This window comes from Lutra lutra, chromosome 6 (assembly GCF_902655055.1).
Source record: "Lutra lutra chromosome 6, mLutLut1.2, whole genome shotgun sequence".
NCBI lineage: Eukaryota > Metazoa > Chordata > Mammalia > Carnivora > Mustelidae > Lutra > Lutra lutra.
Window position 1 is genome coordinate 103,865,024 of NC_062283.1, and position 15,902 is coordinate 103,880,925.

At 42.6% G+C, this 15,902-nt stretch overlaps 1 protein-coding gene across 1 annotated transcript in view; it reads left to right on the forward strand.

The window, feature by feature from the left end:
- The first annotated feature begins 1,233 nt into the window (after nucleotides 1–1,233).
- SH3BGRL2 (SH3 domain binding glutamate rich protein like 2) overlaps nucleotides 1,234–15,902 on the forward strand; it is a 62,255-nt gene continuing 47,586 nt past the window's right edge. The window contains exon 1 of the mRNA XM_047733886.1: nucleotides 1,234–1,517. Coding sequence (XP_047589842.1) covers nucleotides 1,473–1,517 — 45 coding nt within the window. The 5' untranslated portion in view covers nucleotides 1,234–1,472. The remainder of the gene's footprint in view (nucleotides 1,518–15,902) is intronic.

Below are 15,902 nucleotides of genomic sequence, written 5' to 3' on the forward strand. Positions count from 1 at the left end.
GTTCCGGGACGCCTGGGTGGCTCAGTTGGTTGAGCCGCTGCCTTCGGCTCGGGTCGTGATCCCAGAGTCCTGGGATTGAGTCCCGCATTGGGCTCCTTGCTCGGTGGGGAGCCTGCTTCTCTCTCTGCCTCTGCCTGCCGCTCTGCCTGCTTGTGTTCTCCCGTGCTCTCTCTCTCTGACAAATAAATAAGTAAAATCTTAAAAAAAAAAAAAAAAAAAAAAGCAAATGCTCCAAGATGGTTAGTATCTGTGCAAGAAATTAACCAAAGAGCTAGAGGCTTCATTATCTAATTTCTTTCTTTCTAGAACTATTAATTAACATTGTTCCCAGAACTCTGCTAAACTCCCCTGCTGAAACGCAGAAAGTAAATACAGTAACTGCAGAGAAAACTGGTTCCTTTCCACCAAACTGTAAGAGGCTTGGGCTTTTGTGAAACAGAAAACTCTTGCTAAATAACTATTCCTAAACTATTAGCAACTACCTAAAAGCTTCTTATCTAACAGCATCCTCCTGGGAGATTGCGCTTGGAATGTGCATCGGTTCTGAAAAAAGGCCAGATCTGGCTCCGTTGTAAATATAAGGGGCACAGAGGCGAAGCCATTGTGTTGAGCAGCGGGTGGGGCGGGTGGGGTCCTGATGCCCAACGTTGATAGGAGGATTCTAATTTCGCTTGGTATTTATTTTTTCTACTACAATTACAGTTTTGCAAAGAAAAATAAAATATTGGTTGTGCTCTCAGCTGGCTTCTAATTTGAAGTGTTTACAGAAGAAAGAGACGTCTCATTTAACTAGAAGAATCACCTTTCTGCAATCTCGAGAGCCGCTGGGAGCACACAGGAGCGCCCAGCCCCACAGCACCTACCACCGCCCGGCCGCTGAGAGCCCCACCCCGCCCCACCCGCCCGCCGCAGGTTCGGGCTTGCCCCGCACGCCAGCGGCCTCAAGACCTCAGGTCGCGGAGGCTCGATCCCTCCTGTCGGCGTTTCTGGGTGGGGATGCTCCAAATCAGTAAACCACAACATACAACCCAAGGTTGGACTCTGAACCAAGCCCTCTTGCCTAGTTTTCTTTTTCTCGTTCTCGCCGGGATCCTCGCTACCCCTTGTCACAGCGTCTGCCTAGCCTCTCCCCTCCAACCACCTGCGCGGGTAAGCGATTATCACGCAGTAAGGAGGGGCTGGAAAGAGCTCAGTCCACTAGGCACTCCAGACAGAGAACGAAACTACAACTCCCATCACGCCCCGCAGCCTGTTCCCTCCTCCTTCTCCCCTCCCCATCCTTCCTCGGCCAGCGGCCGGGAGGCTCTGGGCTTTTATCTGCTGACCCGCGGGAGAGAGTCAGGTCCCTGCGATCTTTCCCCACCCGAGCGCTCTGCCCCGCGGCGGCGGCGGCTCTTAGCTGAGTTTTGCCTCCGCGTCCCCGCCAGCCCTGAGCCCGCGGGGGCAGACTGCCCGTCCCGGCGTGCGAGAGGATGGTGGTCCGCGTGTTCATCGCCTCCTCCTCGGGTTTCGTGGCGGTGAGCACTGCGGGGGCTGGCAGCGGGCCGGGATCGGGTCTCCGGGGGTCGTGGGCACTAGGCGCGGGTCCTGCGGGAGGCGCGCCCCGCTCGCCCCTGCGCGTCTCGGTGCGCAGCGCGTCCGGACGCGGGAACCCGCACCGGGCAGGTGATCCTTCACACTTGCACAACAATGAAAAGGGCGGGGAGCAAAGGTGGGTGGGGGACCCCAGCTCACCCACAGGCCCTGAGAGGGAGACAGCGCTGCGGGAAAATGGAGTCCGCGGGCAGCCCCCAGCTCCAGTAGTGTGGCTCGGGAATTTGGGGAAGGGGGAGTCTGAGAGCCCCGGGGGTCCCGTTTCCCTTAGTGTTAGTTCTTCCCGATTTGGGACGTTCAGCCTGGTTATATTTTGTATAAACAGCTTTTATCTAGGCTGCTTAGCTACCTAGCTCCTGAATGAAACAAGTTTAAGTAGTAATTGCTCTCCCCCCTCCCTTCCTCGCCACCCAGTACATTTCTTTAGTTTTATACCTGCGCAAATAGAACTGTGGACGGGGTTTGTCCTGTCGTGCTAGGATTTTGTTTTGTCTTTTTTTTTTTTCCTGCCTTGGATGCTATGAATATTTTTACATCTTTATGTAAATGTGTGTGTTTGGTTTCTTTACCCTTGTAGTGCCATGGTCAATTTCATCTTGAGGATGTATAAATTGTGGTCTCTCTAATTATTTTAAGCTGTTTTGCTTAGTCGATATTGTTGATTTTTTTTTTTTTTTGAAGGAGTGAAGTTAAATAGCGAGGTGTCCGACTGTAAGGGAAAAATCAGTAATATATACTTGATAGCCCACAGAGGAAGACATGTTTTACGTGATTATTAAGACTTGGTTTCCTTAGAGTTAAACTATAGATTTAAGGGGTTCCTTGGTGAGATACATAATCAAATACATCAAAAGTGCCATATTGATTGTTTAAATTTGATCTGGTTAGTTGTCTGCCCAGCAACAACCAGATTGTCCCCAAGTTTGTTTCTGAAGCAGGTGGGATGGAGGATGGAATAAAATATTATTTGTAAATCCTTAAAAACCACTTTTTATTTAAAAAGAAGAGACTTTTTATTTAAAAAGAAGTCAACACTGTAGTACAAAAAAGACCTATTTTTCATTAGGAACAATAGATGGGAAACTCCACCTTATCTTTATATGCAGGCATGTGGTGTCCCCATACTCCTGATAGTTTTGGTATTTCTGGTTATTTGTGGTTGCTTAGTCATACCTGTCCTTTACAGATTTCTCCATTGAACTACACTTCATGTGTCAGGAAACCCATATTACTTTGTGGATAGATTTTTTTCAAATGCACTTCTTCATAGGAATGCTCCAAAGCTTTTGGTTTCACCACCAACTTGTACGCTTCAATAATTGTTGTAATAGCATTTTATTGATTATGGAAGGGCTGATCTGTAGTATTAAGAAGCCTAGGTTATGATGGACAAGTCAAAGTCAAAACTTTAGGTAATTACTTGGCTTATCCTGTGAGCAGGTAATATACCAAGATAGTTCTGGAATTGTGGATCTCTATTTCCTCAAATCCATTAACAAGTGTTTATTGTCTGCCTATGACCTTTTTTAATTTTTAAATTTACCGTTACGTGTTTTGCACATGAATCTGGAGTTCAGAGACCTAAGTTTGGAGAAGGGGCTCCATCCCTGCCTGAGTTTCTCTTCTGTAGAATGAAGGGTTATGATGTAAACTCAGAATTACATTCTAGCTTTAACCTGTTCTGATTTAATCAGTTGCGTAAATATGGATAAATCCTTGTAACAGCGTTTGTTTGTTTTTTTTTTTTTTTCCACTTTAAATGTATTCATATTAGCCTCAAAATGAGTTTATTCTTGTCCTTTGGTGTTTTACTGTGATGTCTCAGCTTCCCTCACTGCCCTGCCTGGTAGTGTGTGTTCTGACAGGGTTTGATTTGAGCTGGAAGACATAATTTGTTCTGTCCATAAATAGTAATTGTCTATTTTAATGGGCCTCACTTTTTTAGTTCTCAATCCTCTGTCAGTAAGTCCCTCCAATTACCATATTATCTCTTACCTTAATACATAGTTTTTCTGTAACAGTGTAATGTTGATACTTTTGGTGGTGATAAGTATATGCTTATATGCAAGAGTAATGCTTTCTAAGAGATAATGAAGTTGTTTAGGTTAAGTGTTGGCCTGGGGACGTTGATGGGGCTTATAGAATTAAGCTACATTAAGCTTTGATGGCATAGCCATAATGTTTTCCCTCCAGCAGAGTTGTGTTGACCATTGGTGCTGTTTTATTTGGTGACCAACTGTGACTAGCAAGTGCATAGGAGAACAAATAATTTGATTTCCAAATCAGTTTGGTTCTAGCTGAAGTTTATTAAACCACAAGGAAGGAACATAACTAGAAATTGACTTTGCTAAGTGAGTTGATGGTATTTCCAAAAAGGTGTTCTGCCCCAATCAGCAGGAGATTTAAACAACGTATTTAGAGAAAAATCCTCATATCTTGTCTGACTTCCCTGAATTTTCCAGCTTCAACACATAACAGTGATATTTGGAATAATTAACACCAAGGGATTATCCTCCCCCCCCCCCCCCCCCCCCCCCCCGCTCCAGGTAAAATCTGCTTTTACTAGGAAATAAGAGACATGCCACATTATTATGCTATGGATACCTAAAAAGCAGATTTCTTATACAGCTGATAATGTTTGCTCTTGTTCATATTGTAGTGAAGGACATTTATTTCAGTCCTCAGAAAATAGTATATTTCTAAAGTGCCATTTTAAAATTTTATTTATTCTGTAGTTGCGGTTGTATACCCGGAAAGGGGTGTCCTGGTAACTTTATTCAGGAAGTATATTAATATGACTTTAAATTTGAAAAATTGAAGTCCATCAATGATTTCATTCATTCATTATTTTATTTATGCAACAAGTATTTTCTAGGGATCTGCTGCTTGCCCAGCTCTGTCCTTGTTCTTGTGGGGAACTGGAGCAGAATAGAGGATGTGGCCTCTGCCCTCAAGAAATTTAGGTGAGGACCGAGTGGGGAGATAAGATAGGAAAGCCAAAACCACCAGTAATAAAGTACACCTCAAGGACACTTGCCTCTTTCAGAAATAGAAATAATATAGGGGCAGAGGGATATATTGCAGGATGTTAGATAAGGAGGAAATGTGCCAGAAATCATAAAATATGCATGTGGGAGCCTTAGGCAGATGGCAGAGAAAGGACTTGAGTTAGATTTGGAGCCCGGAAGCGAGTGCAGGGCCCACCTTGTTCAGGCTGGAAAGGGAGGAGTTTTGGGTAGAAGAGGGCAGGCCACCAATGTCCCTGTGGACCTCATTTGAGGACAGGGTAGACTTTCAGTTCCTGCAAGAAGCCCATGATAACAAACTCTGCAGTGCTCAGCATCTCAGAGATGTCTTCAGTATCTGCAGCCTGTATGCTGTCTGGAGCCTTTTTTTTTTTTTAATAAAGATTTTTATTTATTTATTTGACAGAGATCACAAGTAGGCAGAGAGGCAGGCAGAGAGAGAGGAAGGGAAGCAGGCTCCCCGCTGAGCAGAGAACCCGATGTGGGGCTCAATCCCAGGACCCCGGGATCATGACCTGAGCCGAAGGCAGAGGCTTAACCCACTGAGCCACCCAGGCGCCCCTGTCTGGAGCCTTTTGTCCCCAGGTAACAAGGGACTCTCTGGCAGGGAGGGATCCCTGGTATGTGATTTTAGAAAAATCTTTACCCCTGTGCTTGCCTTGACTAAAATGTCTCAGAAAAAGAAATAACAATCTTTCACTCTTTGTTAAAGTTTCTGTGCTCAGTTGAGCTGGAAGAAAACCTAAAGTGGTTTTCTTGCGACATCCAACCACCTAAAAATCACAGAGATGGAAATCTGGGCATAGAGATCAAGTGGCTTACCCTGGAGTCATTTATGTTAGTCGCTGTAGAGCTAAGGAAGGGTTAAATGGACACCAGACCTCCTGACTCCTGAACGTATTCATTCCTCTGTTCATTCAGCAATGCATTCATTTATCCCCTGATTGACTCTTGTACTCATTAGTCACTGAAAACCTGCTATGTACCAGGCTCTGTGTTAGGTGCTATCAGGTGGTAGGTGTATGTAAGGGCTGGGGAAAGACTTAAACGCCAGCCTTATGGAACAAATCAGTGCTACTCGCTACAGATCAAAGACCTGGGACACAAACCATTTAAAAAGGAGAATGAAGGGCTTATATGAGCTTGGGCAGTGTTAACATGGAGCACGGTGAAATGAATGGTATATCCTTGGTTATTAGAGAGGGACCATCACTGGGAGGAAAAGATACAAAGAAATTGGAAGCAAAGTTGGAAAACGTAGAGCTTTGCCCAGGGCTGCTGCTCTATTTTCAAGTGGGGATGAGAGTAGCCAGTGGAACTCATAGAGACTATGCCCAAAGTTGTCTGGATCTTTGCAGCTGTAGAAGGCATACCCTACTAGTTGGCATGATGCAACTATTTTAAACATGTAATAACCAGTGAAGCTGTTACAGCTTCACAGAATGTACTCAGTGAAGCTTCGCTGTGTGAGGAGGCCCTGGCAAGGAGTTCCACGGCAGCTAAAGTCAGGATATGACCATGTAGAATGGAGTAATAGGCAGTAATTCCCTATGTGATTCTAATGCCAGAAGAAGCTGGTGAGGGTAAGCCTGCGTCATCAGCCTGTTTATTTATTTATTAAGATTTTATTTATTTGAGAGAGTGCACAGGCATGTGCATGAGTCAGCAAGCATGAGCCAAGGGGAGGGGCAGAGGGCAAGGGAGCTGGACAAGCAGACTTGCTACTGGGCACAGCCTGGGCTCCATCCCAGGACACCAAGATCATGACCCAAGCCGGCATTTAATGAGCCACCTAGGCGTACCTGCTTAGCCTCTTTAACTTACTGAAGCTTCAGAGTCACAGGGCAAGGTGGTTATTTGTTCCCATTTTACAGATGGAGAAGCTGAAGTTAACTGCCCTGTAGAGATCAGACACAGTAGATGGTGGGAGACTGAGTCAGACTCCAGCTGGCAGGTTCCAGAGCAGTTCTCTGTGGGCACCGTGATACCCTGGGGGAATGAGAGTACCAGGGATGCTTGACATCCTGTAGTGTGCTGGACAGTTCCCCATGAGAATGGCGGAGGTACCCTTGATGAGAAACGATGCTGAAGAGCATTGGCGAGTGAGGGTGTGAAGTGAGGTTTAGGGAGGTGAGAGCATATAAGAAATCACCAGGAGAAGCAAGAGTAAGTTGGGGGTGTAAGAACAAGGATGTGATCGTAAGGGAAGGCAAGTGCATTAATTTCCTAAGGCTGCATTAACAAAGTTCCAAAATTGGGGGGTTAACTGGAATTTGTCTCACAGTTCTGGAAGCTAGATCAGGGTGTTGGCAGGGTTGCCTCCTCCTTAGGGCTGGGAGGGAGACTGTTCTATGCCTCCTACCTTCTGATAGTTTGGTGACAAGCTTTGACATTCCTTGCCATGTAGATACATCATTTTTGACATCTACCTTTATGTTCACATGGTGTTCTCCTTGGGTCTGTGTCTATCACAGTGCACAGATTTCTCCTTTTTATAAGGACACAGCCCTGTTGAAAAGAGCCTACCCTAATGACTTCATCTTGATTGATCATCTGCAAAGATCCTATTTCCAAATAAAGCCACATTCATAGGTACTGGGGATTAGGATTTCAACATTTTGGGGGACGCACAATTCAACTCATAACAACACGGAATATGAGGGTTGAAATAGAAACACTAATTAATGGAATTTCCCCCTTTAATTGGAAAGACTGCAGGCACATTTTTTGAATCTCAAAGTTAGCTCCTGGATATGGAATTGTATGGAATTGCAGTTAATGTGTAAGTTCTGTTGTTAGGAAGGGAGATTTAGCACTATCCCAACTGAAGACCTGACCTCAGTTTTTCTAGTTCATTTTATTATTTCCCAAATTTGATATTTTCTCATTCTACCATAATATTTTAAACTTAAAAATATTAATCAAGGGCATGGACTCTTACAAAACTAAGGGCTTTTTATCCATTTGTATTGGGATACTTTTAGTAAACATTTCTGTTTATTTGAGAAAATGAAATTTTGGTAAGTATTTATAATATGGAATATAATGTGGTTTCCACATTGCAGGAATTTAAGACTATTTGAATCTCGTCTTTTTTTGTGTTTTTCATTTTTTTTTGTCAAAACAAAAGGAAAACAACTATAGTGAAGAAAAAAAAAACAGTCTAATATGCAGCAGTATGAGATACCAAATTAAATAAGACTTCTTTAGATTTTTTCATGATTTATTTATTTATTTAAGATTTTAATTTATTTGAGAGAGATTGCACAGGAGCGGGGGAGGGAAAAAAGGAGAGGGAGCAGCAGACTCCTTGCTCCGCAGGGAGCCACATGGGGCTCTATTCCAGGACAAGGGCCAGAGGCAGGCAACTAACCCTAACCAACTGAGCCACCTAGGTGCCCTTTTGTGTTTAATTTATAAAAAATTCTGAAATGAATTGTGGTTGGTTGTTTGTTTTCTCAGTGAAGTTAGAAGTAGATGACAGAATAGAAAAAGTCTAGCTTCTTAGTGAGTGTTTCACTTTTAAAATGTTTCATTTTTAATGTTATACTTTAAAATGTTTCACTTATGGGGCGCCTGGGTGGCTCCGTGGGTTAAGCCGCTGCCTTCGACTCAGGTCATGATCTCAGGGTCCTGGGATTGAGCCCCGCATTGGGCTCTCTGCTCAGCGGGGAGACTGCTTCCCTTCCTCTCTCTCTGCCTGCCTCTCTGCCTACTTGTGATCTCTGTCTGTCAAATAAATAAATAAAATCTTCAAAAAAAAAAAAATGTTTCACTTTTAAAAATAAAAATTAGTGTGAATTATGGTCATTATACATGAAAGTTTAAAATACTTTATTTTGAAATGCAGATTTAAAAAATGGGATCAAGAAGTTATTACTTTAATTGCTAATTCAGTTTTTTTAAAAGTCACCCTCTAAACTCTAACTTCAAAAGGAGACCCTTTCGGGTTTCAGCAAATTTTCAGTAGGAATTGCTTTAATGGGGGCTACAGTAGCTGCATAGTTAGCTAGCAGCAGGTTATTCTGATTCAAATTACATTCCTATATACTTTCTTTTTCTGTGATTAGCTTTCGTTACGCTGTCTAATTCAGTATGTGAAAAAGGACCTTAGCTTTCCAAATTAGAAACTTAATGAAAAGAACTTTTTTCCCTATGAAATAGGGACATGGCAAATGCTTATTAATATTTCATGGAAAAGATCCACTTCTGATTATATACAATTGTTTTTTTGGTGGTCCTTTTTCTAGTTGTTTAAAACCATGTCACTGAGGAGCACCTGAATGGCTCAGCTGGTTAAGTGTGGGACCGATTTCCTCTCAGTGTTCAGCAGGGTCTACTTGAGATTCTCTCACTCTCTGTCAAATAAATAAAATCTAAAAAAAAAAAAAAAAGAAAGAAAAGAAAGAAAGCATGTCATTGAGCCTTTCTGTTGAGTGATTGCCCAGTAGCAATCAATATTGCTTGGAATGGGGGGTGGTTGTGGGGCCGGGAGAAGTAGGTTTGGAGATCAGAAGTCAACAAGCAGCTGCAGCCCAGCAATGTCTTTTGAGGCCCTGCAGCCTCCCTTTTATCTGTCCTCTTTTAAAAATAGGCTTATCTGAGTTTATCTGCCAGCACTGACTAATTACTGAGGAACTGAACTATGGTGACTGAAAGTGTTGTTATTTGTTTTACGTTTGATTATTTTTTTCTGAACTCTAAAGAAAATCAACCTAGGAAAGTGCCTTCTGGGCTCTTGACGCAGCTTTGTGGTAGGACTGATAGCTGAACTAGATGCTGGCAGGTAGGCAGCCCCCTACCAACAAGCCCAGGTCCTTTCAGGCTGGGGCCGCCCCTGGAGACTAGAACAATGTGGTTGGTCCCCTGGGTCTGGTTCCCTCTGTTACCACTGACAGTTTATTTATTCCTGAAGGGATTGAACTCTTCTGGGCTGTTCAGTACTTGGAAAAACCCCAAAGGGTATTTCCTGGAACTGACCCCTGAAAGTGGAAGGGCAGGGTGTGGTGTGCATCAGGGTGTGCCTGCCTCCTTGCTGGACCTTTGGACCTTCGTGGGCTCTCTGCCAACATGGCTTCAGAGCTCCTGAAGCCGGAAATGAAATGCTGGCTGTGACTGAGGGCAAAGGGTTTTCGGTACTTCAAGATGTGTTTTCTGTTTCCTACCAGCGATAGCTCGGATCTGGAATTGGCATTTCGTCAGCTTGGGCCTAGTGGATTTGGGAGTAGAAGGCTGAGAAGAGAGACCCAATTAAGTGACTTGCTTAACAGGTCAGTGGGTGGTATTTGGTAAATGCAAGTATAGTTAAAGTCAGCAACTATTACTGCATACCAATCCTATGTTGAAAACAAAACCAAACAAAACAGAAAACCCAAAGCAACATAACCAATGTAAGCTCTTGAGTTCTTTTGTTTTCATTTTGGTGCTACAAAAGGAGTGGGAGTATGGTCTTCTTCATTCATGACATTCCCATGTGATTTGAAGCTTACTAGTTCTCTGCTTTAGTAATTACATTCATTAGGATAGTTCTTTGAATGGGAATTGGCCACTTCCACAAGCCTGGATCCCCTATTGATGAGAGTTTTGGGTTGCACTGACCTTTTATGATAAATAAACTACTTAGAAGCCAAAGTATTTGGGTTGAACATTTGCTGGTTTATTTAATTCTGGAGTTAGCTTATGTTGAAGCCAAGCACCTACTTTTGCCCCATCCGGGGATTATTTCTCACTGGAAGGCAGTATAGTCTCACATTTAAGGGAGGGGCTGTCCAGATTTTAGCTTTGCCCCTGCTGAAGGACATGGCCTTAGGCAAGTAACCTGAGACTCTTCATTTGTACAAATGGGATGGGAACAGTACCTTCTGTATGTGACTGCTTTGAGAACTGAATGAATAGGTCTTCCATACGAGGTATTAAGCAGAGTGCCAGGTACATAGTAAGAACTCAGTGCATATTACCTGTTGTTTCTGATATATCCTTATCAACAGCAGCAAGTAGTAATAACAGTAAAAAATATATATATATGTATAGTATATAGTACTTCCTAAGCCAAGGAAGCATGCTGACATAATTTTCAAATTTTTAGTAAATTTAAGGATAAAGAATTTTTTTTTTACTGAAGTTTGAAGTTTGAATTGAATAAATAATAAGAGCATTACAATTTGAGGTCATTCACCCAAACAAGTCACTTAGAGCTCTGTAACTCTAATTAATTAATTAATTATAATTAATTTTTGAACCTTTTATAGGTACACAGAATGTCATGCACGAGGCCCTAAGCCATATTTTATTCATTACGTACAGAATGCTTACTACCATGCAGTTAAATTGGTCACTATTCTTTGCTGTACCTAGTACATGAATTTAGAGTCCTGGTTTGATTTCAGGCTTCCTATGCTTAGCAAGTAGATTTCATCCCAAATGACAATTTTGACTGATGGATGGTGAAGCTGGGAGAGGGGTTTTGGAGCTCTGGCTGGGATGAGCTGGGAAACAAACAGTGTGATTGACTGTTGATGTCTGACCTGGCTCCAGAGCAGGGAGGACCAGGGTTTATGCCATGTATTTGCCAGCCCTGTAGTAGACTCTTTCAGAGTTGCATAACTAAACATAGAGTATTTTGAGTCTGGGAGCAAAAGGGAAAAGAAATGGGAGACACCAAGTTGAATTAATGGGTGGACAGTATCCTCTGCAAACATCTAACCCCAGATCTAGGGGGAGGGCGGTAGAGAAGGGCCAGGATCTCTGTGTTTAACGAAGGTGAGTGAAGAAAGTGATTATTGTGACTGTGAAGCTGAACACTGAATTTTGATGCTTGCTAAACATTTGTGGGAAGCTTTCCTAGGTGGCAAAAGAGGTTGGGGCTTTGTGGGAGAAGTTGGTAGAAAGAGAAGGGGAGAAAGATGCTGGGGTAGGTGGACTGTCAGGTATGACTGTCTCCCTTGCTGAGCCTTGAGCCTTGAGCCTGTCTACCTTGAGCCTTGCTCAGCCTTGCTGAGCTTTAGAGCCCTGGAAGGTCAGGTGAACAGTTAGTGTTTTGCTGTGCCCAGAATGTGGTAGGGTTTTTCCTACAAGTTATTAATCATAAGGAAGCCTCTACAAACTGTTTATTATATCCATTTTTCAGATGAGAATATTGAGGTACAGGGTGATTGAGTACCATGCCTAGGATCATTCAATTCAAAGACTCCAGATTTGAACTCCTCCCTGTCTTACTTAAAATTTTGTGTCCAGTACTTTTATCTCATGTTATTCACAAGAAAAGCCCCTGCTTGGAGGCCAGCGAGAAGCTGGGTCTTGCAGACTCAGAAACAGACTTGGATAACAGGGTGTGAGCTCAAGTGAAGGAGAGAGGAGCAGTTCCAGGGGTCCCCACTCAGTTGTTGAGCAGGTGACTGTAGCTGCAGTGTCCTTGGCATGTGAAAGCAATGCTTTGCTCCTGCAGAGACTGGTAAGAGATATAAGAAATATGGGTTGAAATGGAAAGCTAATATTTCATAAGGATTATGACAGTAATGGAAACGACAACTCTCATTCACACTGTGTGCAGGACATACTCAAGGCTTTATGTTTGTTTTTTGTATTCCTCAAAGGAACTTGGCTTGGTAGCCATTCATATTCATTCCCACCCTCCTTTACTCTCTGTAGCAGAATAGGAAAATGAAACTCAGAAATTTCAAATACCTTGCCTTGTCATAGAATCCAGAAGGTATAGACACTACATCTGTGTCATCCATTTTCCCAATGGCCATGTCCCAGAAGGAGTCAGAGGTTAGAGAGAAACGGAGACGGTCTTTGAAGACACTGTCAAATGTTTTGTTGGGTGTCCTGAAACCAAATGTATGATTTACCTCAAATGCAGTTGTCTTGGTTTGTGTGATAGAGTAGAACTGACTTGATGTGTTGAGCTGGAGGGAGCAGGATGGGATGGGAAATTCATGGGGTAATATGGGAGAAGGAAAGGTTGGCCGGGATGAGGTCCAGGACAGATATTTAATCCCTTGGGATCTTTTGGTCAGCATGAGATCTACTGGGACAAATGGTGGTGGTAGTGGTAGAAGTGTGTTCTCTCATTCTTTCCATTCGGGATCCTCTGTTCTTGGGAGACATTTTCTCCACAGGCTCATCATTCCCTGTTTTCTACCCTGTAAAGAATGTGTCCTTTTGGGTGGAAAGAGTTTATCAGTATATTGCAGCCTACCGTGGGAGTTCAGTGCAAGAGTGGGTAGAAAATGGGAGACCAGAGGCAGGGCTGTTAGTGGTTTTAGGGGAGGGACAGAGGGCCTATAGTAGGAGTGCAGACTTTCACTGTGTGTAGAGGGAAAGATGCAGTCAACGTGCACAGGAAGGCAGGAGGGGCCCATAGAAGTAGGAGGACATTCATTCACCTCATCTGCCCTGTTTAATAATTGTAATTTTTGTGCTTTCCATATTATCAGCCATCTCTCTCTCTAAGATCAGATTCTTTACATGTAATTTACTGAGAGAGCCTTGTAGCTATGCTTTGTAGAAGACATTTATGTGATATGAATAAGATGATAAGTGGAAAGAAGGTGAACTTTAGGAATATAATGACCTGGGTTCAAATTATGGCTCCGGTGTTTTCAGTGGCAAGATGGCATAGCAAGTCTTTGAACTTCTCTGGATCTCAGTATCCCCATTTGTAAAGTTGTTGGAACTTAATGACAAGGCAGCCATTAATAGTATTATGAATTTCATTTATATTTAAGCCTCTACTAATTCTCTGATCTTTGTGAATTTTCAACTCTAAATAAGCTATTCAGATTTAATTAAGGAAAAAAAATTATTGTTCTAGTCAGAGAATGGGTCCCAAGTTAAATGGAACACATCTGTGTTTATTAGGGTCCGTGTAGGCTAGAGGTCATAGTCTAGTTGCAGAGGCTAGAACCCCTTCTTTTTTGAGTTAACACAGTGTTTTAAAATGTTTTGAGCAAAGATTTTAAATTCTGGAAATGTTTTTCTCACACATATACAATCTAGAATTCCTCCTCTTCTTGAGACATCTGTAAATCTCTTTGACCCCAGTGCCTTACTCCATCATGGCCTGGCTGCATCAGAGTCGATTAGTGGTGGTCCCTTCACCAGGGCATGTGCTCTTGGGGGTCTCCACACCCCCTACCATTCCCGCTGTCTTCCCATCTCTGAGCTTCTTGTTACTGAGCTTGTGCGTTCTTTTTCCTATAGTACGAAGTATTTCTTCGCCTGTATGTTTATCAAAAGTGGGAAACTACAAGATTATATTGAGAGGATTCTATGTGTTTCATGAAGAATGGAAGCCAGTGAAAGTTTCTTTGTGGAAAGGTGGAAATAATAGTCCTAAATAGTTATTCGGTGATTTTTTGCTTCATTACTTTATGTTAACTATCTGACTCCTACGGGCATTTGAATGATTCTGTGGAAACTAATTGTTATGGGAAGTAAAAAGTGTCTATTTCCTGTCTGTGCTTGGTGCTGGCCTCTCAGTCACTCTGATATCTGACCTGCTGCTTGGAGTCATTATACTCCAGGACAGAACTTCCTGGAAAACCTTAAAAATGAACTTGATCTTACCCTAAGCGAGGTTGCATCAGCAGCATCACTAGTCGATTTGGTGTGGATAAATCTTTATTGTGGGGTTGTCCTGTGCATTGCAGACGCTGAGCACCATGCCTGGTCTCTACTCACTGGGTGTTTGTAGTACGCTCTGCCCGCAGCTGTGGCAATGAAAAATGTCTCCAGATATTCCCAGATGTCTTTTAGGGGCCAAAATCGTACCTTGTTGGGAACCCCTGCTCTAATCTATAGTAGCAGAGAGGAAATGCTCACAAAGATTGCCTTAAAACCAGAAGGAACTAAAGAGATCATTTGATTCATCTTTCCCTTCTGATGAGGTGTGAGCTGTTAAATTACTAGTTCAAGTCTGCACTGACTGCCCTTGTATTTCTAGAACAGTGCATTGTGGACCTAGAATATTGCACTGGGAGTTGGGAGACTGAGTCTGGTTCTGGTGATGACATTTTTTTTTTCTTTTTTGTTAATTCTGTGCCTGACATGGGGTTTGAACTCATAACCCAGAGATGAAGGGTCATATGCTCTACCGACTGAGCCAGCCAGGTGCTCTCCCCCCACCCTTTTTGCTGCCATTTAATCAGCTTTCTGTTTTTAGACAAGAAACTAAGCTTTTCTGGGCTCCAGGTTTCTCCTCAGGCTATTATTGTTGTTTTTAATTGAGATATAATTCACGTACCATAAAATTCATCCCTTCCGGTTGTACCTTTCGTTGGGTTCTAATACACTTCCTCTGTTATCACCATATCTAATTCCAGAACCTTACCTCACTTCAAAAAGCTTATGTCCATTAGCAGTCACCCTCCATTCCCTCCTTCCCTCAGCCCCTGGCAACCACTGATCTCCTTTCTCTATGGATTTGCCTGTTCTGGACTTCTCACGTAAATGGAATCCCACAATATATAGCTTTTTGTGTCTGGCTTCTTTTATTTAGCATAATGTTTTCAGAGTCCGTGTACGTTATTGTATGTATCAGTACTTCATTTCTTTTTATGGTTGAATAATATTCCATTGTATCAATATACCACATTTTGTTCATTCATTCATCAGTTGATGGACTTTTAGATTGTGCCGACTTTGGGTCTATTATGAATAATGCTACTGTGAACATTAGTGTGATCATGTTTTCAATTCCCTGGGATATAGACCAGGAGAAGAATTGGTGGTTCATATGGTAACTCTGTGTCTAACTTTGTAAAGAATTGCCAAGCTGTCTTCCTGAATGGTTGTTCCATTTCTATAACAAAATGGTTCTTCCATTTTGTTAGCAGACCCATTTTGTTAGCAAGGTTTGAGGGTTCCAGTTCCTCCACATCCCCCCCAACACTTGTTATTGTCTGTCTTCTCGTTTCTAGGCATTTTAGTAGGTGTGAGGTGGTATTTCCGTGTAGCTTTGCTTTGCATCTCCCTAATGACTAATGTTGATGCTTTTTAAGAACCAGTTGAGAGCCATCCTTTGAAGAGCTCTTCTAGCTTTGAGTTTTTAAGTTTTTTCTTCTAGTCTACATATGAACCAATATGATTAACACAGAATTGGGTCTTTGGGGATATCTATTTTGGAAATTGATCGGGTTAATCTGTTTTCCCATGTTTACGAGTACTTTTTATTTCACAGTGTTTAGCCATATTCAGGATGCAGAATGGGTACATGGCATGATCCTTTCCCCTCCCACACAACTCCTATTCTGAGGAGAAACGGTAAACATGGAAAACAGA